The 23,060-nt window shown below is 39.3% G+C and overlaps 1 protein-coding gene and 1 long non-coding RNA gene across 4 annotated transcripts in view; one reads left to right on the plus strand and one right to left on the minus strand.

Annotated features, from left to right (window-relative positions):
* agl (amylo-alpha-1, 6-glucosidase, 4-alpha-glucanotransferase) overlaps positions 1-23,060 on the plus strand; it is a 71,320-nt gene that overhangs the window by 13,198 nt on the left and 35,062 nt on the right. For 2 of the 3 annotated variants that reach the window (XM_008109236.3, XM_016993164.2), the window contains exons 5-15: positions 596-799; positions 7,326-7,507; positions 8,475-8,586; positions 11,611-11,731; positions 12,610-12,712; positions 12,826-12,923; positions 14,073-14,212; positions 17,119-17,306; positions 18,636-18,759; positions 21,154-21,317; positions 22,108-22,209. In XM_008109236.3, coding sequence (XP_008107443.2) covers positions 596-799; positions 7,326-7,507; positions 8,475-8,586; positions 11,611-11,731; positions 12,610-12,712; positions 12,826-12,923; positions 14,073-14,212; positions 17,119-17,306; positions 18,636-18,759; positions 21,154-21,317; positions 22,108-22,209 — 1,538 coding nt within the window. Of the gene's footprint in view, positions 1-595; positions 800-7,325; positions 7,508-8,474; positions 8,587-11,610; positions 11,732-12,609; positions 12,713-12,825; positions 12,924-14,072; positions 14,213-17,118; positions 17,307-18,117; positions 18,242-18,635; positions 18,760-21,153; positions 21,318-22,107; positions 22,210-23,060 lie in introns of all 3 variants that reach the window. The other variant, XM_016993165.2, reaches the window with a different exon arrangement.
* Positions 9,635-10,743, minus strand: LOC134298311 (uncharacterized). The gene is made up of 2 exons (XR_010005323.1): positions 10,207-10,743; positions 9,635-10,120 (listed from the first exon to the last, which is right to left on the minus strand). It is a non-coding gene; the product is annotated as an uncharacterized LOC134298311 (long non-coding RNA).

Below are 23,060 nucleotides of genomic sequence, written 5' to 3' on the forward strand. Positions count from 1 at the left end.
ATTACTGCTTATTGAACTACCTTTTCTGTCAAATTTGTTGTATAACATGATGTTTTGGTGCTTAATTTGTAAAATCATATCCTAATTTGATGTTTAATAGGCTTTTCCTTAATCCTTCCTTATTATCCAAAATATTGGCTTATCCAAGGTTCTGCCGGCTCATTTATCTTGGATAAGTGAGACTCTACTGTACTGCTTTCTGGATACACTAGGCCAGATTAAATGTTCCAGTAGCAGAATATCTGCAATGGGGAATGAAAGAGTAGTCACTCAGCCCTAGTTCTACTACATACAGAAGTCCAGGAATTGTTTCTGCCCAATGCTTTTGATACTAGTTGGTAGATTTACATATTTGTACACATCATTGATTGAGTGATTGTATTTCTATGAAGTATTCAAGATAATACATGTAAGCTTCCCAAATAGCTTACCATATGGACATTAATGGGAGCAAGAGCCACTTTATTTGCCTGCAAACCATAAGCTTGTTTTGAGTATATTATTTTCAGTGCTTACAATGCAGAGTTGATTTCTCAGATGCTTTTATAATTTGATGGGGGAAAACATGTTAATCCTTTCCATGATTCCTTTATAGGCTACAACATGGTTCACTTGACCCCAGTTCAAAAACTTGGTCTATCTAGATCATGTTACTCATTGGCTGATCAGCTGGAAGTCAATCCTGATTTTTCAACTCCTAATAGAAAATGTTCTTGGAATGAAATTGGAAAAATGGTAGAAAAAATGAAAAATGAATGGAATATGCTTTGTATTACCGATGTAGTATACAATCATACAGGTATGTTTCTTTTTATTATTCTTGCTGTTCCTGTTGCTGATTGTCAAAAGGACTGTCACCATGAGGTTATTTTTCTAAGCTCTGCTGCAGTTCTGTACTTTCTCTTTTTTTCATTCAGTTGGATACCAAGATGGTCAAACTGTTTTTACATATAGGCATTCTAAACACACTGCTTTGTACACATCCATCTGTAAAGTTTTTCAGCAATAGAATATCATTTATATATATATATATATATATATATAAAAGAGTGATGGCATCACGGCAACTCATAAAACAAAAAAAGTACAGGCCCCCCAACCTCAAAATTTGACAACACAACCCACCATCTATGCCTCAAGGTTGATACAACAAAAAGAAAAGAAAAATAAAGTCCTAATTAGAGAGAGAGCAATAATTGTTTTTTATCCAATTGCTGCCAGTTTAGAGGGCTAATCTCTGCCCACTTGGTCGCCTAGCAACCAGCCTGTCAGCCAAGGGACAGCCAGGGTTCAGTTAGGGGACAGGCAGATTTAGGCCTAATTTAGGCTTCTTCCTCAGATTATCTAATTTACACTGGATTATATGGCAGTGTAGACTCAAGGCCCTTCCACACAGCTATATAACCCATTTACAATCTTATACTATCTGCTTTCAACTGGATTATCTTGAGTCCACACTGCCATATAATCCACTTCAGTGTGCATTTTATACAGCTGTGTAGAAGGGGCCTCATATAATCCAGTTCTAAGCAGATAATATAAGATTATCAATATACAGTAGAGTCTAACTTATCCAACATAAACAGGCCGGCAGGATAAGTGAATATGTTGGATAAAAAGAAGGGATTCAGGAAAAGCCGATTAAACAAATTAAGCACCAAAACATCATATTATACAACAAATTTGAGAGAAAAAGTAGTTCCATGCACAGTAATACTATGTAGCAATTACAGTAGAGTCTCACTTATCCAACACTCGCTTATCCAACGATCTGGATTATCCAACGCATTTTTGTAGTCAATGCTTTCATTGATATTTTGGTGCTAAATTCATAAATACAGTAATTACTACATAGCATTACTGTGAACTGAACTACTTTTTCTGCCAAATTTGTTGTCTAACATGATGTTTTGGTGCTTAATTTGTAAAATCATAACTTAATTTGATGTTTAATAGGGTTATCCTTAATCCCTCCTTATTATCCAACATATTCGCTTATCCAATGTTCTGCCGGCCCGTTTATGTTGGATAAGTGAGACTCTATTGTACTGTATTTACAAATTTACCACTAAAATATCACAATGAATTTAAAACACTGACTACAAAAACATTGATTATGAAAAGGCAGACTGCGTTGGATAATCCAGAACATTGTATAAGCGAATCTTGGATAAGTGAGATTCTACTTTAATATGAAATAATTACTGGGATAGAATAATGCAGAACAATATAATCTCTAAAACCAGGACAATAAATAAACAGGGGGAATTCCACACAGGAAACAATCAGGGCCAGCTAACACCTCCCAACAAAGTATTCCCATCACCAAAGTCTGGCAAATCCTCTGTTTTCTCAGGGCCACAGACAGTAGAAGCACATAAAATATTGCAAACAACACTACTCTGAAAACAAGGGAATTCCAGACAGGAAGCAATCAGGGCCAGCTAACACCTCCCAACAAAAAATTCACTCAGGGAGGAAACAGCCAGGCTTTAAAGCTGCAAGGCCATTACATCCTAATCATTTTGCCTAATTGCAACATTCATAATTGCCTCCAACAGACCAAAAAAACCCCAAAAAACAATCAGAAATATTGCATATTCACAACCTTTAGGAAATAATATCCCCTGATGGCGCAGCGTGTTAAAGCGCTGAGCTGCTGAACTTCTGGACTGAAAGGCTTCTGGACTGAAAGGTTTGAATTGGGGGAGCGGAGAGAGCCCCCGCTGTTAACCCCAGCTTTTGCCAACCCTAAAGTTCAAAAACATGCAAATGTGAGTGCATCAATAGGTACTGCTCCGGCGGGAAGGTAACGCCGCTCCATGCAGTCATCCCACATGATCTTGGAGGAGTCTACGGACAACGCCGGCTCTTCGGCTTAGAAATGGAGATGAGCCCCAACCCCCAGAATCATACATGACTGGGCTTAATGTCAGGGGAAAACGTTTACCCTTTACCTTAACTACCACCAATTCCTCAATACTTTATCTCCCATACCACCAGACTTCGCCACAGCAACGCATGGCCAGGCACAGCTAGTCTATATATATAAAAGAGTGATGGCATCAGGGCAGTGGACAAAACAACAAAACTACAGGCCCCCCAACCTCGAAATTTGACAACACAACCCATCATCCACGCCTCTAGGTTGATACAACAAAAAGAAAAGAAAAATAAAGTCCTAATTAGAGGGAGAGCAATAATTGTTTGTATCCAATTGCTGCCAGTTTAGAGGGCTAATCTCTGCCCACTTCGTTGCCTAGCAACCAAGGGACAGCCAGGTTTCAGTTAGGGGACAGGAAAATTTAGGCCTCACTTAGGCTTCTTCCACAGATTATCTAATTTGCACTGGATTATATGGCAGTGTAGACTCAAGGTCCTTCCACACAGCTATATAACCCATTTATAATCTTATATTATCTGCTTTGCACTGGATTATCTTGACTCCACACTGCCATATAATCCACTTCAGTGTGCATTTTATACAACTGTGAAGAAGGGGCCTCATATAATCCAGTTCTGAGCAGATAATATAAGATGATCAATATACAGTAGATTCTCACTTATCCAACATAAACAGGCCAGCAGGATAAGTAAATATATTGGATAATAAGAAGGGATTCAGGAAAAGCTGATTAAACATCAAATTAGGTAATCATTATACAAATTAAGCACCAAAACATCATATTATACAACAAATTTGACAGAAAAGGTAGTTCCATGCGCAGTAATGCTATGTAGTAATTACAGTAGAGTCTCACTTATCCAACACTTGCTTATCCAACGTTCTGGATTATCCAACGCATTTTTGTAGTCAATGTTTTCAATATATCGTGATATTTTGGTGCCAAATTCATAAATACAGTAATTACTACATAGCATTACTGCGTATTGAACTACTTTTCCTGCCAAATTTGTTGTCTAACATGATGTTTTGGTGTTTCATTTGTAAAATCATAACCTAATTTGATATTTAATAGGCTTTTCCTTAACGCCTCCTTATTATCCAACATATTCGGTTATCCAACATTTTGCCAGCCCACTTATGTTGGATAAGTGAGACTCTACTGTACTGTATTTACAAATTTACCAGTAAAATATCACAATGAATTTGAAACACTGACTACAAAAACATTGATTATGAAAAGGCAGACTGTGTTGGATAATCCAGAACATTGTATAAGCGAATGTTGGATAAGTGAGATTCTACTTTGATATGAAATAATTTCTAGGATAGAATAATGCAGAACAATATAATCTCTAAAACCAGGACAGTAATAAAGAAATAAAGAAAGTAAATAAAGCAAGGAAATTGGAAATTCCACAAAGGAAACAATCAGGGCCAGCTAACACCTCCCAAGAAAGGATTCTTCCAGAAAGGAAGCTGAGAAGGCAGTGAAGCACTATGTACTACCAAAGTCATTATTATTACTATCATTACTATTCTTACTATTATTATTATTATTATTATTATTATTATTATTATTATTATTATTGTGTTGCGGTCAACCGTGAAAATGAATACAATCTGGCTCCAAGTATTCAAAAACACTAAAATCAGAATATATAAAAATTAATGTGGTATAATAAAACAGAACAATACAATCTCTAAAATCAGAACACTAAATAAAGAACAACACTCTGAAAATAGGGGAATTCCACACAGAAAACAATCAGGGCCAGCTAACACCTCCCAAAAAAGGATTCCCATCATCAAGGTCTGGCCAATCCTCTGTTTTCTCAGGGCCACAGACAGTAGAAGCATATAAAATATCACAAACAACACCACTCTGAAAACAAGGTAATTCCAGACAGGAAACAATCAGGGCCAGCTAACACCTCCCAACAAAAAAATCACTCAGGGAGGAAACAGCTAGGCTTTAAATCTGCAAGGCCATTACATCCTAATCATTTTTCCTAATTGCAGCATTCATACTTGCCTCCAACAGACAAAAAAAAACAATCAGAAATATTGTATATTCACAACCTTTAGGAAATAATGTCCCCTGATGGCACAGCATGTTAAAGCGCTGAGCTGCTGAACTTTTGGACTGAAAGGCCGCAGGTTTGAATTGGGGGAACTGACAGAGCCCCCACTGTTAGCCCCAGCTTCTGCCAACCCAGAAGTTCAAAAACATGTAAATGTGAGTGCATCAATAGGTACTGCTCCGGTGGGAAGGTAACGCCGCTCCATGCAGTCATCCCACATGACCTTGGAGGAGTCTACAGACAACGCCGGCTCTTCGGCTTAGAAATGGAGATGAGCACCAACCCCCAGAATCAGACACGACTGGACTTAACGTCAGGGGAAAACGTTTACCCTTTACCTTAACTACCACCAATTCCTCAATACTTTATTTCCCATACCACCATTCTTCGCCACAGCAACGCGTGGCCGGGCACAGCTAGTATATATATATAAATGTAATGTGGCACTTTATAATGGAGTAAACAGCAAAACCACTGAACCCAATCACACCAAATTTGGCCACAAAAGTCATGGTCATCCAAGGTATGTCTTGCAATAAAAAAACCTAGGAAAATAGTCCAAATTACAGAGGATGAGGAAGAGCCTTTCTCCCACTAACTGCCAGTTAAAAAGGTAGGCTCCGCTGCCTTAACCCCCCTCCCCTGTTGCCTTTAGGCTTTTAAGCTGCTATTCAGTGCAATTCAAGCTGGCCAAACAATGATTCCCCTATAAAGGATGTAGCCAGGCTTCACAGCAGCTCTTTGATTGAGGGTGCTACTCCAGCTACTTCAGAAAACGGTCCGGCTTTGAGGCTACATGGCTATTCACTGCTATTTCACGTGGCCAACAAATGATTTCTATAAGCCACAGCAAAGCGTGGCCGGGCAAAGCTAGTGTATATATATATATATATATGAGATATAAATAGCAGTGGAACTGATTTGATTGTTCCATTTGTACAATACTTCATGATGTATCCACTTGAGGTTTGGTGCTTTTGCATTCATTTTTCAAAAATAAGAGCATGGGAAAATTGCTTTTTGAACTGGAAGTTGTAGTCCAAAAAGGTAATTCTTCCAAGCTTTGTTTTTAGGTGAGAACTCCTTTGAAGCTGATTCTGAGTGAGAATGAAAACAAAATAACCTACCCCATTTGAACAGTATGTCAGCAAGTAGTTATTTGTATATATCAAGACATTTAGACTTTGACCATATAATTTTTTTTCATGTCAGGAGCGACTTGAGAAACTGCAAGTCACTTCTGGTAGGAGAGAATTGGCCATCTGCAAGGACGTTTGTCCAGGGGACATCCAGATGTTTGATCTTTTACCATTGTTGTGGGAGACTTCTCTCATGTCCCTGCATGGGGAGCTAAAGCTGACAGAGGGAGGTCACCCTCTCTCCTCCGATTCGAACCACCGACCTGTCAGTCAGTAGCCCCCATTGCACCACCTGGGGCAATATCATATCATATCATGAGAAGACATGACTCATTAGAAAAGGCAATAATGATTGGCAAGATAGAAGACAGTAGGAGAGAAATACACATAATAGATTGATGGATTTAATCATGACCCACAATCTATAGGACCTGAGTTGGCTTTCCCCCCTCTCTGCAGAATGACTCTAGATCAGTCAGTAGTAGCAAACCTATGGCATGCATGCCAGGACCTATGGCGAACCTATGGTACGCTTGTCCTCTATCTTGGCACACACGGCAGTGCCTCCCCCCCCCCCCCCCCATGTTCACTCACATACACACAAACCGCTCGCCATCCTTCCACCCACTTGCAAGCTCACTCTCCTGCCTACCCCACATTCACCCACCCGAGATCTATGAAAGTGTCAATCATGTTTTTGTTTTTTTTTGTCATATGTGATATTTCCAAAAAGAACAGGCTGAGTGAAACACACATATCCCTAATATGCAGGTGGACAGTGAATTGATTTCCTTGGTAGAGCCATTGGATATGTGATGAGTATTAGTTTGAGACTCATGAAAATCTTTTGATATTTATATGAATGTGACCTGTTCCTCTGGAAACTCTGTTGCCAATAGCTTCATTCAAAATAATAATAAAAAATGAGAACTTGTTGAAGTGTTTAGTTCTTAGGTTTTTGTTGTGAACAATTGCTCAGTATGATTACAAAAACATGCATAGTCATGCATAAATTTCACATCAAAATGTGTTGTGCCCCAATCACATTGGTTCCCATACACAATATAACGTGCTTATATATCTCGTAGAAAACATCCATGCTGAGGCTATTGGCAAGCAGTTATGAGATGTTGTGCTGTACAATACTTAAATTTCCTAGCTAGTTGTATTGGTAATTCTGTGTTTCTTTTCTCAAAGCTTCAAACAGTGAATGGATAACTCAGCATCCTGAGTGCGCTTACAATCTTGTCAATTCTCCTCACTTGAAACCATCCTGGCTTTTGGACCGAGCTCTTTGGCATTTAACTTGCAGAGTAGCAGGTGGCAAATACAGTGATAGAGGGCTGCCTGCATTGATTGAAAAAGACAATCACTTGAATGTAAGAAAATGAAATGTTTGTTTGTGTTGCTGCTGAATGAATAAAAATGTCTTGCTAGTTGAAATGTTTTGCTGCCTGATGCATCCAACTCAAAGCAAATGTCATTCAAAGCAAGATTATTAGGGGACATGAGACAGGACATTTCATAACCATCTCTCCCCATCCATGGCACTGAAAGTACAATAATAACAATGTGCTGCCTTTTCATGACATTCAAAATTTATTGCCTGAGACAATATTATTATCTTGACTAATGATAGGTCTATAAAGTATTATTCCCATATTATGTAAATTTGATCCTCAAGAGCTTTTTGCCTTCCTTTGCCCCACAAATATGTTGCAGTCTTATGTTTTTAGTTTTGGAAAACATTTTTTTCTGAATAGAAATTATGTCTTTTAAATATAGTGCTTGTTATATGCTAGTTAGTGCTGTTGTACATTTTAAGGGCAGTCATTGTTCTAATTACGTTTGTAATACAAGAGTAGGTAAAGGTTTCCCCTTGGCATTAAGTCTAGTCATGTCAGACTCTGGAGGTTGGTGCTCATCTCCATTTCAAAGCTGAACAGCTGGCATTGTCGCTTCGCAACCGGGGGTTCTGAATACAATAGTATACTTGTTATATTGTTTTGTTTCTTTGTATTGCGAGTTGCTTTACCATGAATTCTTTTTTTCTAGAAAGGCAGTTTTACAGAGTTCATATGTAACTAAATAACAACTGTGGTGTGTGCATTTCACATAACACAATGCTGCTCAAAACTGTTTTTCTTTTTCAAAAAACCAAGAAAGAATGTATTCACAAGTTCATTCTGTGCTTGCATTCTTCTGTAATTCTAAACAGTTCACAAAATGTTGTGCAATATAGGAATGTTCTCTCAAAGCAATTTGGAAGAAAGACATTTAAAATGAGCAATGTATATAAAGCTACATTTTGTTTTCTTGGCTGATCTGCTTTTTTAATTTTTACAGTCTCTTCGTAAAGTCATTTGGGAGGAAATTTTTCCCAGCCTAAGATTGTGGGAGTTCTTCCAAGTAGACGTAAACAAGGCAGTCCAGCAATTTAGGACTCTCTTAACACAAGGTAAAAGCTGTGATACTTGTAGCATCTCCAGTGAGAAATTATGGTTTTCACAGACATTCCAGTAACCTTTAAAAAAAAAGACTACATTCCTTCATGCATAAGGAAATAGGTTACAAGTCCTGTCTTCCTCACCATTAGACATCATGACTAGAGCTAATGGAAACTGAGATACAGTAACATTGGAAAGCTGCAGTTTGTTCTGTTGCAGCAGCAGAGTAGGATCTGAATTTAGATACAAGGCTTTGTGGACATGATGTCTGACTTTAAAATGTCTTTTAACCTTTCTCCAACCTCAGAACCACAAGTGCTGTTGAGTTGCAATTCCCATTATCCCCAGTCTGCATAGCAGATAATCAGAAATGATGAGAGTTGTTGTTTAATAATATATGGGAACCCAAATTGGGTAAAAACTAAAGAGCACCAACCACTCTGTAAAAAAATTATAGTTGATTATCTGTATCCACAGATTCTCCATCCATGAATTCAGCAGCCTTTAGAAAGCAACCACAAGGCTGATGCGGCCCTCAATGAAAATGAGTTTGACACTCCTGTTTTAAACTGTTTCACCCTTTTGGTTCATGGAACTAGTTTCACAATTAATTGGATGTTGGCTAGGAATTATCCCTATTTTAAACCAATGTACCCAGATATTGTAGGAATATTTATTCTTCCATTTCTTCTTGCATTTGTTTGTTTATATTTAATTTCTATCCAGCCTTTCTCCTTACATGAGAACCAAGGCAGCTGTTTAATGGTTTAAAATGCAGTATTACTCCAAAGTAATGTAATACAAATAGAACTGCAATACTTCCATCTTCATTATTTTATGGCAGTGTTTGTACCTACCAATCTTTTCCATTATCTTGGTTTAAATATAAAATGAATTCAAGGATATTAAATTGCATGTCCCTCCATATCATCTCGCATCCTCTGAGGTATTTGGTTCCCTCCCAAGATTTTTATTGTTATTGTTGTTAACTGCCAAATCAACTTTGACTTATGTTGACTCCAGTCATAAGTAACTTGTCAAGGACAGAACGCCACAAGGTTCAAAATAACAGAGTTTATTTAATTACAGAACTCAAAAATGCCCGTAAAAACACAAGGGCCAGGCAATTTTAGCCTTTAGGAGCAAAAAAGGGACAAGGAAAAAACGTACAAAAGATAAACCGGATTAAACCGAAGTTTAATCCGGGTAAAAACAAACTGCTTGCTTCAGCCTGAGGGTAAACAAAACAAAAGCCGAGGAACAAAAGAATGCAACTAATTGGCAGCAGATTCCTCTCTGCTGCCAACACGGTGCTTAGAGGAACTTGCGTCGCTCCCACACACACAGCAGACAGGATTTCCAACACGAACAGATCAGCCAAGGATTGTAGCAGAAGAGTAGACCCAGTTCCTTTCCGTGGTTCAAAGCCAGAAGTAGACGTTTGTAGTTTCCAAGTCCAGAAGGGGGAAGACAAGCCGTGGTCAGTTCAATCCGAGTTTTCAAAGCAGGAGATGGCGTCCGTCAAGAAGACGACGGAAGGTCAAGCTAATAAGAGTAAGCACAGGTTTGCACAAACAAATGCCCACACAATTCCTCCCGCCGTCTGACCCTGAATTCCAAAAACAACTTACGTCTCAGCACAGGAAAACACACCAGTCTTCAGGAAAGCGTCCCACACAGATCCCAAGCGTTTGTCCAGATTACCTTGCCCAACGCAATTTGCAATTGCTCCCAAGCCCCATTTTATGCCAGTTACAAATCCTCATCACTGTCAGCTGTCCTCCTTAACCCGGGCGTTTCCTCATCACTTTCCTCATCAGAGCTGGAACACCTCTGACTACGCCCCACAGCATCTCCAGCTGTGGATCCCGTCCCATCCCTCCAGCTAAGCCATGGGTCTAGTCCTGAAAGTCCCCATTCATCTTCTATCCTATCATGACCAGTGGCACCCAATTCCTCCCTTACCCGAGTCCAATCCATCTCATCCTCCTCCGAGCTAACCAGCCCCTCCTCCATTCTCTCCGTAAACCCCTCAAAAGACTCTTCGTCAGATGGTGCTGCAAAAATGTCTCGCAGTCTTTTTCTTTCTCGCTCCTCGAGAGTATCTGACTCTCGAGGAGTCTTACGCCCACGTCTGTCAGTAACAGAGCCATGAGGCTCAATCATAACATAACTGTTATCAAATCTGTACCTCAGTCTTCTAATGGCAAAGAAAAATGATCGGTAATGAGTTCCCACAAAACAAAAGCTGTCAGGAAGAGAGAGCACACTTCATTTCCTCCCCTTCAGATCTTTTGGATTGCTCTTTTCCTTCCACTTCTAGCAGTGAGAAAGAGCAATGAGAGCTGGAAGAGGGCAGATTGTTTGTGCATACAACCCCCAAGTCACATCAAACACTTGAGATCAAAGATATCTTGCGTTCATGTCTTTGGACTGAAATGACTTGATTTGCAACCCCTGGCACACAGGTGGTTCTGTATGATAAAAATGCTGGAGAAATGCTGTGGCATCTGTTCTATGTACTTCCATCAAGCCATACAGTTTGCATTACGTTAGAAAGTATCTTCATATATTGACATGTATGGGTGATGGGGACAACTTTTAGCATTTGTTGTCCAAGGGCCATAAAATAACCACAGACACGTGATGTATTAGAGGGCTACTGTGGTGCAGTGTTTGAATGTTGGACTAGGACTCTGAGGAGCAAAGCTTGAATCCCTACTCAGCCACAAAACCTACTGGGTGGCCTTGGGTGAGCCACAGTCTCTGGGCCCTTAAGAAGGCAGAGACAAAACCTCTCTGAACACATCTTGCTAGGAAAACCCCAAGATAGGGGCATCTTAGGGTTGCCATAAGTTGGAAATGTAGTCATACAACAACAGCAAAAACAAGGGTATTTAAAATGTAGTCCTTTCTTGTAAGCACAAGTTTAGTTGAGACTGTTGATGGATAACTATCTCTGTTTTCCTCTTGGTTTTCACAAGGATTGAAAATGAATGCATTATAATGCTTTCCATCTCCAAAATGTATAATAGGTGGCTCAAAGGTCAAAACAGATCCCAAACAACATCTTGCAGTCATCCAGGATCCTGAATTTAAGAGACTTGGCTGTACTGTGGATATGAATGTTGCATTGAACACCTTTATACCACACAGGTATGTTGTTGTTTGACCAATGCTAAGAAGTATGAGAAGATAAGTTTTTCCAAGGAAGAATATCTGAACTATCATTCAGAGATCAACATTAAAAATCCAATAAACATACCAATAAGGCTGCACTGTAGTCATCTATGATCTAACATACACAGCTTCACACTAACCCATTTTTTGTGGAATAGATGTTTTCATATCTCAGTTTTTAGCTGTTACATCAAAGATTTCAAAAGTCTCTCAGTATTCCTGAAAAATACAATTATTCTGGCTTAATATGATTTATTTAATGCCAAAACAACATATGGTGCAGACTAAAGATTTCCAAAAAGCCCAAATTGCAATAGATTTATGGCTGAGAAACTTTCTTTCTGCTTGTTTTTGTAAATGGCTTAAATACTTATAGGCACCAGATCCCATTTGATTTTGGAAGCTAAGCAGGGACAGCCCTGATTAGCTCTTGGACGGGTAACCAACAACAACTGTAGAGGAAGGTACTAGCAAAACCACCTCTGAATATTTCTTTCTTAAGAAAATCATATGAAATTCATAGGATAGTCATGAGTTGACACACACATACTCTTAAGAGTTTTTTTAAATGATATTTTTGAAAATATTTTTATTTTTGTATTGTTTGGATTTTTATTTGTTCATCACCTTGAGAGCCCTTGCAGGCTAAGAGATAATACAGAAATGTTATAAATAAATATGTACAGTATCTAGACATGTGTTGAGTAACCAAGATTTGCATTCGTTATTCACATCGGAATCAGGTGAGATCAATTTCATTATGGTTATCCATGCAGTAAACTTGTGACATTTGATTTAGATGCCATTGTCAATTTGGTTGTAATGATTTCATATTTCGTGGATTGTGATTTTAGCAATGGGCCCACAGCAATAGAAGAGTGCTGTAACTGGTTTCGAAAGAGAATGGAAGAGCTAAATGGCGAAATGTACCGGCAAACAAATTACCATCAAGAGCAGGTTGTTACAGTGATGGGGCATTTGAAGTTCTTGCTTTTAATTATCAATATTATATTATTTCTAATATTCATTGAACTGGTAAAAACTTAAACAGCTGTTTTATTGGATTCTAGGCTGTCAACTGCATCATGGGAACAGTGAGCTATGAACGATTGGCTGGCCATGGACCTAAACTTGGTGCAGTAACTAGAAAATATCCTTTAGTTACAAGGTATTCTATATCCATTTTAAGTATAACATTTTTGAACAAACATCTGCCTACCTGATTATAGATAACACTATGTAACACAATTTTTGTTCCTGGGTTATAAATGTCATTTCCTAATTTGGTCTATCATAAAAACATGGGGGGAAATTATTAAACAGCAAAAACTTTGTCTTTTGTGGAACATGCTGCAGCACATTTTGCTATAGTTTTTCAATAAATATCTCATAAGAGTCTCAACCAACTCAACATAGTTTGTGGCCGCCACAAAAACAAAGTTTCTGGAGTATAACAACTACTTTCAAAGTAAGTACCACACAATTAAACAGGAAATAACACTTTCAAACCAGGAACAGAAAATTTTTCAAACTTTGTTACATAGTGTAATTGGTGGGCTGACTCCCTTTACAGAAGCATACTATATAATCCCACTGGGAGATTTAGGAATTCCTAGATGTGCTCTGTCTGGGAATCATCAGGTCTTCTAGCATGACTCTGTGATCAACTTCCACCTCATGTTGAACATGGAATTACACAAGGACTTAGAGGTTCCTAACAAAAAGGTTGTATCCAACTCTTTGAATGATCAACGCTGGTACATGTGAAGGCTCAACTATATTTTTAAAAATCCAAAAAGCCAACTTGGCTTTGATCTTTTATATAAGGAATACAATTTTTCTATGCCTCTATATGACTTTTATATGACCAAAGGGTCCCAGTTTCAAATCCCAGGAGCGGAAGGAGCGCCTGCTGTTAGCCCCAGCTCCTGCCAACCTAGCAGTTCGAAAACATGCAAATGTGAGTAGATCAATAGGTACCGCTCTGGTGGGACGGTAACAGCGCTCCATGCAGTCATGGCGGCCACATGACCTTGGAGGTGTCTACGGACAACGCCGACTCTTCGTCTTAGAAATGGAGATTAGCACCAACCCCCTGAGTTGGTCACGACTGGACTTAACGTCAGGGGAAACCTTTACCTATATGACTTCAGTATCCACAGATTTTCATATCCTGGACCCAAAACTAGTAGATAGCAAGAGCCTGCTGTATTTATGCAATTTTTAAAAGCTTTTCTTTGTGGAGGCATATATTTCAATTGTTATTTGAAAAGCAAGCTTATCTGATGCTCAAAAGAGTTCTTTCTCCATATTGTAGCTATTTTACATACCCCTTTAAAGAACTAAGCCTGGAGGAGGAGGAAGTTATGATGCATCAGCCTGACAAAGCAAGTTACTTTATGGCCCATAATGGCTGGGTGATGGGGGATGATCCTCTGAGAAATTTTGCTGAGCCAGGTTTGTGATTCTGAATTCTTTCTCTTCTAAATGCCTTTCACTAATGTAGCTGAACAAAAATTTTATGGTCATTGCCAGTAATGATTACATAATAGCTCTTTATTGCAATACCTACAGAGTTTGGTAGACACCTTTTTAAAAGAAAACGCAAATTTACTGTGAGCTGCCTACACTTGGGTTCTGAACCAAAGACTTCCTCTGTCAGAGATTGATTAATTGCCTATCACAGGCATGGGTAAACTTCAGCCCTCCAGGTGTTTTGGATTTCAACTCCAACAATTCCTAACAGCCAGTAGGAATTGAAGTCCAAAACACCTGGAGGGCTGAAGTTTGCCTATGCCTGGTCTATCACATTATATTCTGGCATTGCAGAACTTGGAGACAATGTTGCATGATTGTATAATTGAGACAGAGGTTCCAAGTAGGTTTATAATAAAGTGGATAAGACAAATTGTTCTAGTGTTTCCCAACCTTTGGTCCTCCAAGTGTTTTGGACTTCCGTGCCCATAATTCCTAACTGCTACTAAAATGGCTGGGATTTCTGGGAGCTGAAGTCTTTGTATGTCATCTAGTCTAGTTCCCTGCACACAGAATAAATCTAAAACTAGTATCTGTCCATCATTGTCCCCCTCCAAAAATGGCTGACATGACTTCCATTTTTTTTAAAAAAAACCTCTCTTGTTCCATGATCTATCCAGTAATTGGTTCCATTATAGAATTGCTTTGTTAAGATGTTTCCAATAATGTTCAACAGACATCTTTTCTTGTAAAATAAACCTTGCTTATTTCTAGTTCAGCCCTCTACACTGTCATATAAAATCCAGATTATCTGTTTTGAACTGGATTATATGAGTCTACAACTGTCCTATAATCCAGTTCAAAGCAGATAATCTGGATTTTATTAGGCAGTGTAGATGAGACCTTAGATTACTGAGCATATCTTTTCATTCTTTTCTTTTTGAAAGTTCATAAAAAAGTTTGAAGAATAGGGATGGCATTATAAAGTTTACTCTTCATATATATAGATAGTGCCTAAACTTAAGGGGCAGGTGCATGGTCAAGGGTAAAAAGAAACCTTTCCAGTTCTGGATTTCATCAGAGTTCTAAAATATTTATAGGTTTATTCTTACATTCATTTTAACAGTCCCAACTTTGGTCATACATAGCAGTGGCCATGAATAAAGAACTAAATTTGGGTGCAAGAGACAAGTGCTGGGGGAGAAAGCACACTCTTATGCCCTGAGCCCTTATTCTTCTGTAGTATTGTATTTGCATCTAGTTTTGATTCATTTAAAACATCAGATTGTCCAGGACTAAATTAAAGGAATTTGCCTGCATCTCCAAGCCATTTCAAGTGAATGTGAAACAAACGAACCTCTGCAGAATCTGAGGTGGAGCATATTGGTAACAAGGGTAACTGCAATAATGGATACGTTTTGGGAAAGCAGGAAACCATATGAGTTTCACTGCTGTCAAGAGGCAAAATAAGACTTTGGTCCCTTTCACACAACTGAATAAAATCCCACATTATCTGCTTTGAACTGGAATATATGGCAGTGTGAACTCAGATAACCCAGTTCAAAGCAGATATTATGGGATTTTCTGCCTTGATATTCTGGGTTATATGGCTGTGTGGAAGGCCCCTGAGTGGAACTTCTTATGAAATTCACGGGTTATGAGTTCTCCTTTTTAAAGGAGGTGACTGCAGATGGAAAAAGCTAAGCAATTTGGGATGCTTTAGAACTTTTTTCTGATACCCTTCACAAACTGATATATTCTGCAACACACAGGGCCGTATAACCCAGAATATCAAGACATCTAATCCATAATATCTGCTTTGAACTGGATTATCTGAGTACAGACTGTAGTATAATCCAGTTCAATGTGGATTTTATACAGCTGTGTGGAAGGGGCCACAGTTTTCCAACACATCGGCAAGATGAATTAGATAATATCAGTTTCAACTTCTTTATATGAGAATGAGCAAGAATCTTGCCTTGGCCACTAGCCATTTTTGCCAAGGCATAATGTTCAAATAGGACCTGCCCATATATTAGATTATTTTATGTATGCCAATTTTTCAAGGGCAATGCCCATACACATTAAAGAGGAATTGTGTGATCTATTATTTCATAAGTATCAATTCTGAATAAAAGTTACGTGGATTAGATATGTTAGGTTTCAAAACAGATAAATGTGTAAGGTAAAAATGCATTCTTGCTTCCACTCTCAAACATGACTCAACAAGGAATGGCATCTATGCTGTTCAATGCAGCTAATAGTCACTTCCCTCTATACTTCTGGTGGAGTTGCTTTAGATCAAACTGTTAGGCAAAGTGGATTAAAAGGTATAAAATCATTAAATTGTTTACTTAACCTCTTTATTATGTTTTTAAGCTTTATGGTACCATTTAATTTGAATCTTTTCTGTTCTTTGATACAGTAGAGTCTCACTTATCCAACACTCGCTTATCCAACATTCTGGATTATCCAACGCATTTTTGTAGTCAATGTTTTCAATACATCGTGATATTTTGGTGCTAAATTCATAAATACAGTAATTACTACTTAGCATTACTGCATACTGAACTACTTTTTCTGTCAAATTTGTTGTACAACATGATGTTTTGGTGCTTAATTTGTAAAATCATAACCTAATTTGATGTGTAATAGGCTTTTCCTTAATCTCTCCTTATTGTCCAACATATTTGCTTATCCAATGTTCTGCCGGCCCGTTTATGTTGGATAAGTGAGACTCTACTGTACTTCAGTATTTACCATAGTTCTGTATCTCTTGTCATCTGCATCTGAATTGAAGTTGCTTTTGTTTTGTTACATGGGAACAAGTGTTTCACATCACAGCCTTAACATAGCACCTAAATGTAGTGCTATTTCCTTTTGCACAGGGTCAAATGTTTATCTGAGGAGAGAGCTTATCTGCTGGGGTGACAGTGTCAAACTACGTTATGGGAACAAACCAGAAGACTGTCCATATCTTTGGGCTCACATGAAAAAATACACTGAAATGACTGCCAAGTATTTTCATGGAGTGCGTCTGGACAATTGCCATTCAACGCCTCTTCATGTAGCTGAGGTAAAAAGAAACTGTCTCCATAGAACATTTATAAAACTTTGAAAGCAGCACTTAATTCTATAGGTACCTTCAAATATTCAGCACATAATTTGCTGTTTTGACTTTTGTGCCGCCACCGCAGCTCCTGTTAGATGGAGGCCCTCTAAATATACTTCTTAAGTGGTGGTTTGCCTGGTGAATAGTGGAAAAGCAGATTTTCAGACTTTGTATAGGCCTGGCACAGTTATGTATGTATTAATTAGATGTTAAGATGTATCTGCACTATAGAAGTAATGCAGTTTGACACCACTTTAACTGCTATGGCTCAATGTTACAGAATCATGGGAGTTGTCGTTTTCATGTCTTTGGCTTTCTTTGCCAAAGAGTTTTATTTCCTCACCAAATTACAGCTCTCGGGATGATTTTGTTTTTTTAGATTTCTACTGGGGTGAGGGGGGGGGGGGGTTTAAAGGAAATTTGAGCTTAGGGGAAACAAACAGGTATGGTCTGGGCAGAATTTGGACAGCTTGGGGCTAAAAACCATCTACAAATCAGTCCAATGTTATTAAGAAAATTAGTTTGGGAGCTTTTGGGGGCTTCTGATGTTGTACTTGTTATCCTCAGGGCTGCAGGCAGCTTGTAGGTGGGACTACACCCACCCCTGAAGTGATAAATTAATTTGCTTTAATTACCTAAGTGAGGATTTTCACCCATGCATATCACATCTGCAGTGTTTGGGAGAGCTTCTTTGCCGTATACCTGGAGATATGCATGTTGTAAGGAAGTTGATTTTTAAAAAATGAAATGAAATGAAATGTGTTATGGTCTATAGGAGATGCTGGCAGCTGCCAGGGCAGTCAGGCCTAACCTTTATGTGATAGCTGAACTCTTCACGGGCAGTGAGTTAATTGACAATGTCTTTGTGAACCGCCTTGGAATTACCAGTCTGATTAGAGGTACCAGAAAATCCCCCGACCCCCATGCTTGAAGGTTTGTTGCAGGTTTGCTGTGTTACATGATTCAAAGCATCCTTTTGGGAAACTAACTTTGTGGTTTTATTTGTATTCACTCTTGTGTCCTTTGCCAATTCTCCCCACTTCTTTCCCCCCTGTTCTGTTGGCGCTTCTCTTTTTTTTTCAATTACTTCTTGCATCTTAATACTCAATTCCTTGGCTTTCTGCTAAATTTCATGCATATTCATAACTGAATGTTCTTCATTCTTAACTATTTGGCTTCTTGGTTTTTTGTTTTGCTGCGTGGCATTTTCCCTGTTGTCCAAACCCATGCCTAGCCTTGCATCCTTTCTTTTCTCCTCTTCTGCCTTTTTCCCCTCTGGCTGTGCTTTCGCAGTTCATGATGGATGCGGCTAGAAAACTGCGGCCCAACTTGTATGTAGTAGCTGAGCTGTTCACAGGGAATGAGGAGCTGGACAATATCTTTGTGAATAAACTGGGCATTAGCTCTTTAATAAGAGGTAGGCTTGCTTTGAATTTATTTACTTTTCCTGGGTGTATGCATGATATGCTGGGTACAGTGAACATTAATATGCATAATATATTTTCCATCTTGTTTTATAACTAGCTTGGGTACCCGGCGGTGCCCGGGTTATTTGAAAAAGGCACTGTTTTCTTTTGGGGTATTAGATAATATCAATTATTTAATTTGTAACACAATTTATTAGAAAAAAGCCAGTCTTTGATTTCGTTTTTATGAACGCTCCCATTAGAAAATACCTAATGATATGGGTGAACTACAATTCCCAGAATCGTGGGTCAATCCTCCCCAAACCAGGCTTGTATGCATAGCTGGCCATGTTGGGTCTGTGTGCCAACTTTAGTCCCGATCCATCATTGGTGGGGTTCAGTGTTTTCTGGATAAGGGTGAACTATAACTCCTAGATTCCCAAAGCAATCACCCCCAAACCTCGCCAGTATTCACAGTTGGCCATGTTGGGTCTGTGTGCCAAGTTTGGTTCAGATCCGACGTCGGCTGGGTTCAGTGCTCTCTGGATAAGGGTGAACTACAACTCCCAGATCCAAGGAGAATCACCTCCAAACTCTGCCTGTATTCACAGTTGGCCATTTTGGGTCTGTGTGCCAAATTTGGTCCAGATCCGACATCAGCTGGGTTCAGTTCTTTCTGAATAAGGGCAAACTATAATCCCTGCATTTCAAGGTCGCTCATCCCCAAAGTCCACCAGAATGCAAAGTTGACAGTGTTGGGTCTGTGTGCCAAGTTTGGCCCAGATTCATCATTGGTGGGATTCAGAGTGCTCTTAGATTGCAGGTGAACTATAACTCACAGAGTTAAAGGTCAATCACCCACAAAGGCTACCAGGATTCCCAGTTGGCTATGTTGAATTTCTGTGCCAAGCTTGTTCCAGATCTGTCATCAGATGGGTCCCAATGTTCCCTGAATATGGCTGAACTGGATGTCAAGGTCAATCACCCCCAAATGCAAAGTATGCAAAGTTGACTATGTTGGACCTGTGTGCCTAATTAGTTGGTGGGGCCCATCGTTGGTGGGGTTTAGAGTGCTCTTAGATTAGAGGTGAACTATACATCCCTGTCCCTACAACTCCTATAAATCATGGTGAATTCTCCCCAAACCTCTCTCTCTAGTATGTTCAGTTGCTGTGTGCCATGGAAAAGATTAGGAAAGGGTTAAGGGAGAGGCAGTGGGCAGGGTCATGGAAATTCCACACCAATGGAGAAAGAAACACTGGGATGTGGCTCGCTGTAACCTGCAGTGTACTTGGAGGGAGGGTTTTGGTGGCTCCTCAGCAGTGTGGGTTAAAGCAGTTTGTGGAGGCCGGAGGCTGTCTGCGTAAATGGACACCTCTACCACATACACACATATGGATTTTTCACTTTTATTATGTGTATAGATAATAGGACTATTTTCACAACAGTCACAAGTATTGGGATGAGTATTACAAGAAGGGTGGGGTAGTAATGGGTACGGATAGTATGTGTAGCCTGCATCATGGTTAATGATTGCATTGGCACTGACTTAACTATGGTTACTGTTAACCATGTTCTCTCTTGAGTAGCCTTTGCGAATGGGGGCTTGCAAAGATAACATAAATATGTGGTCAGTGTAGATAAAGATTGGTGTCACACTAACCCCTTGCATTGTTATGAATGTTAGAAATTCATGCTCCATAGAATAAGTGATGGAAGGGAGGAGAGCAGGTCCTTCTGTAATACATCACCAGTCTTTTAACCATGATTGAGGGATAGGCTATGTGAGTTTGAAGGTATTAAGAACTTGGCATAAATATGAAATACGATAATTTAGACCTCTTCAGATGCTGTTTTACTCAACATGGTATGCAGATAATCAAACCCCCAGGCACATGCTTATCTCAGTTATTTTCCACTGCTCTTTCCAAGTGAGAAAAGTAATGACCAAAGTCACAGAAAGACAGATGGCATTTCCAAATTCACATAATCCCTTTATTTTTCAGTGGTAGAACAAGCTGATGAGGTAAAGGAATAGATACATGAAATATTGGCTTCTGTGTTGGATTTTCCATCAAGCAGGGAAAAAGATTTCCCCTTAATATCAAATTGAGTAAAACAAAGCCTTTCTGGAAGATTTTTTTTCTTGGTCCTTAGAATCACCCAAGATCAATGGCTGGAGTGAACATTGATTGTAGAAAGATGCCCTAGATTTTATTGAACACCAAAGATCAACTGTTCTTCATATAAAACAGGAGTGGGAATCACGCAGCCCTTCATATGTTGCTGGACTACCACCACCTGCCGAGGGTGTGGAGAGTTGCAGTCCAGTAATATCTAACAGGCTGCATGATTCCAATCTCTGATCTAAAAGCTCTTCTGATTTCCCCTCTCTGTTTCTGTAGAGGCAATGAGTGCATACAACAGTCATGAAGAGGGAAGATTAGTTTATCGCTTTGGAGGAGACCCAGTTGGGTCTTTTGTTCAACCACATTTGAGACCCTTAACGCCTGCTATTGCTCATGCCCTGTTTATGGACATAACGCATGATAATGAATGTCCAATTCAGGTAAGCAGTCTCACTCATTAATTGTTCAAGTATCTGCAAAACTGAAGAGGCACTCTCTGTGTAGTAAACAGTACTAATTTTATTACACATGTTAGCTAGCTACATAATGCTGCTTGAAAGTGTAACGATCCATCTCCAAACAAGATTTTCTGTTCTATTCAATTAAAACTAAAACTGTTTTCATAATATTATCACTTGTGATGAAAATGTTAAATATAAAATCAATAATTTTACACTAGCTAATAGTGAACTTTGTGGTGCTGTCATGTGCATGTTGATTTAGAAATAAGGTTTGATGTGTTAAAGCCAATTCCTAGTTTTTATGTATGGGAAGGGCTTTTTTATATTTGACAAAAAATAATTACCACCTGCACAGTGTACACTATACTGTATACACTCTATAAAATACCTTCCTTTCAAAGTATTTCCAAGGACAGGCTGGATAGCCTATGATTGCTGTTGCTACTGTTGATGCTGTTCGGCTTTATGCTTCCTCCATTAAGCAAGGTGTTGGATTAGGTAGGCTGCAGTAACTCCCTTGAGTGATATGATCCTAACTGTATCATGTCTGTTTTTAGAGGGTAGCCTCTAAGGTTATATAATCCCCCTTCCACTCAGTACATTCCCTTCAGTGCAAAAACACCTCTGCTAAAAGTGAGAGATGCTCAGGAAAAATTCAGACAGGAGATTATTTAGGTCATCTCTGGATACAAACTCATATGGGTGTATATAGGTGTGTGCAAGAGGCCAGTGGATTTGTCTGAATTTGTCTTCAACTTCTTATTGTCAGCATCGATCAGCTTATGATGCCCTTCCCACCTCAACCATTGTCTCAATGGCCTGCTGTGCTACAGGAAGCACTCAAGGATATGATGAGCTGGTACCACATCAGGTATGTGTTTTCACAGTATATTTTTCCTTACACACAATATGGGAGATAGTCTAGCCATGAGTATCCATTCTCTATGTAGACCACAGTATCCTTGTGAGACACCTCGCAGGAATGGAGCTTGGGGGCACTGTTTTACACTGTTTTTGGTCTTTTCTAGAGGGTTGTTCTCAGTGGTGTTGTTGGGGGACACCTGTTCAGCCGTGCAGCCTTTGTTCTTTGGGGTCCTGTAGGGCTCAGTATTTTCCTCCATGTTGTTTAACATCTACATGAAGCCGCTAGGAGAGATCATCCGGAGTTTTGGAGTTCGATGTCATCTATATGCAGATAACATCCAGCTGTATCACTCCTTTCCACCTGCTGCTAAGGAGGCTGTCCAGGTCCTAAACCAGTGCCTGGCAGCTGTGATGATCTGGATGAGGGAGAACAAATTGAAATTGAATCCAGACAAGACATGTACTCCTGGCCAGTTGTAAGGCCAAACTGGGTATAGGGTTACAGTCTGTGCTGGGCAGGGTTACACGTCTTCCCTTGAAATCACAGGTTCGCAGTTTGGGAGTTCTCCTGGATTCATCGCTGAGGTTTCAGCAGTGGCCAGGGAAGTTTTCGCACAATTAAAACTTGTGCTCCAGTTGCACCCGTACCTTGGGAAGTCAGACTTGGCCATGCTCTTGTTACATCCCAAATAGATTACTGCAATGTGCTCTACATGGGGTTGCCTTTAATAATAATAATAATAAAACTTTATTTATAACCCGCCACCATCTCCCCAATGGGGACTCGGGGCGGCTTACATGGGGCCATGCCCAGACACCATACAATATAACAAAATAAAACAATATATCATAACACAA

The sequence above is a fragment of the Anolis carolinensis genome, chromosome 4 (assembly GCF_035594765.1).
Source record: "Anolis carolinensis isolate JA03-04 chromosome 4, rAnoCar3.1.pri, whole genome shotgun sequence".
Taxonomy (NCBI): Eukaryota; Metazoa; Chordata; class Lepidosauria; order Squamata; family Dactyloidae; genus Anolis; species Anolis carolinensis.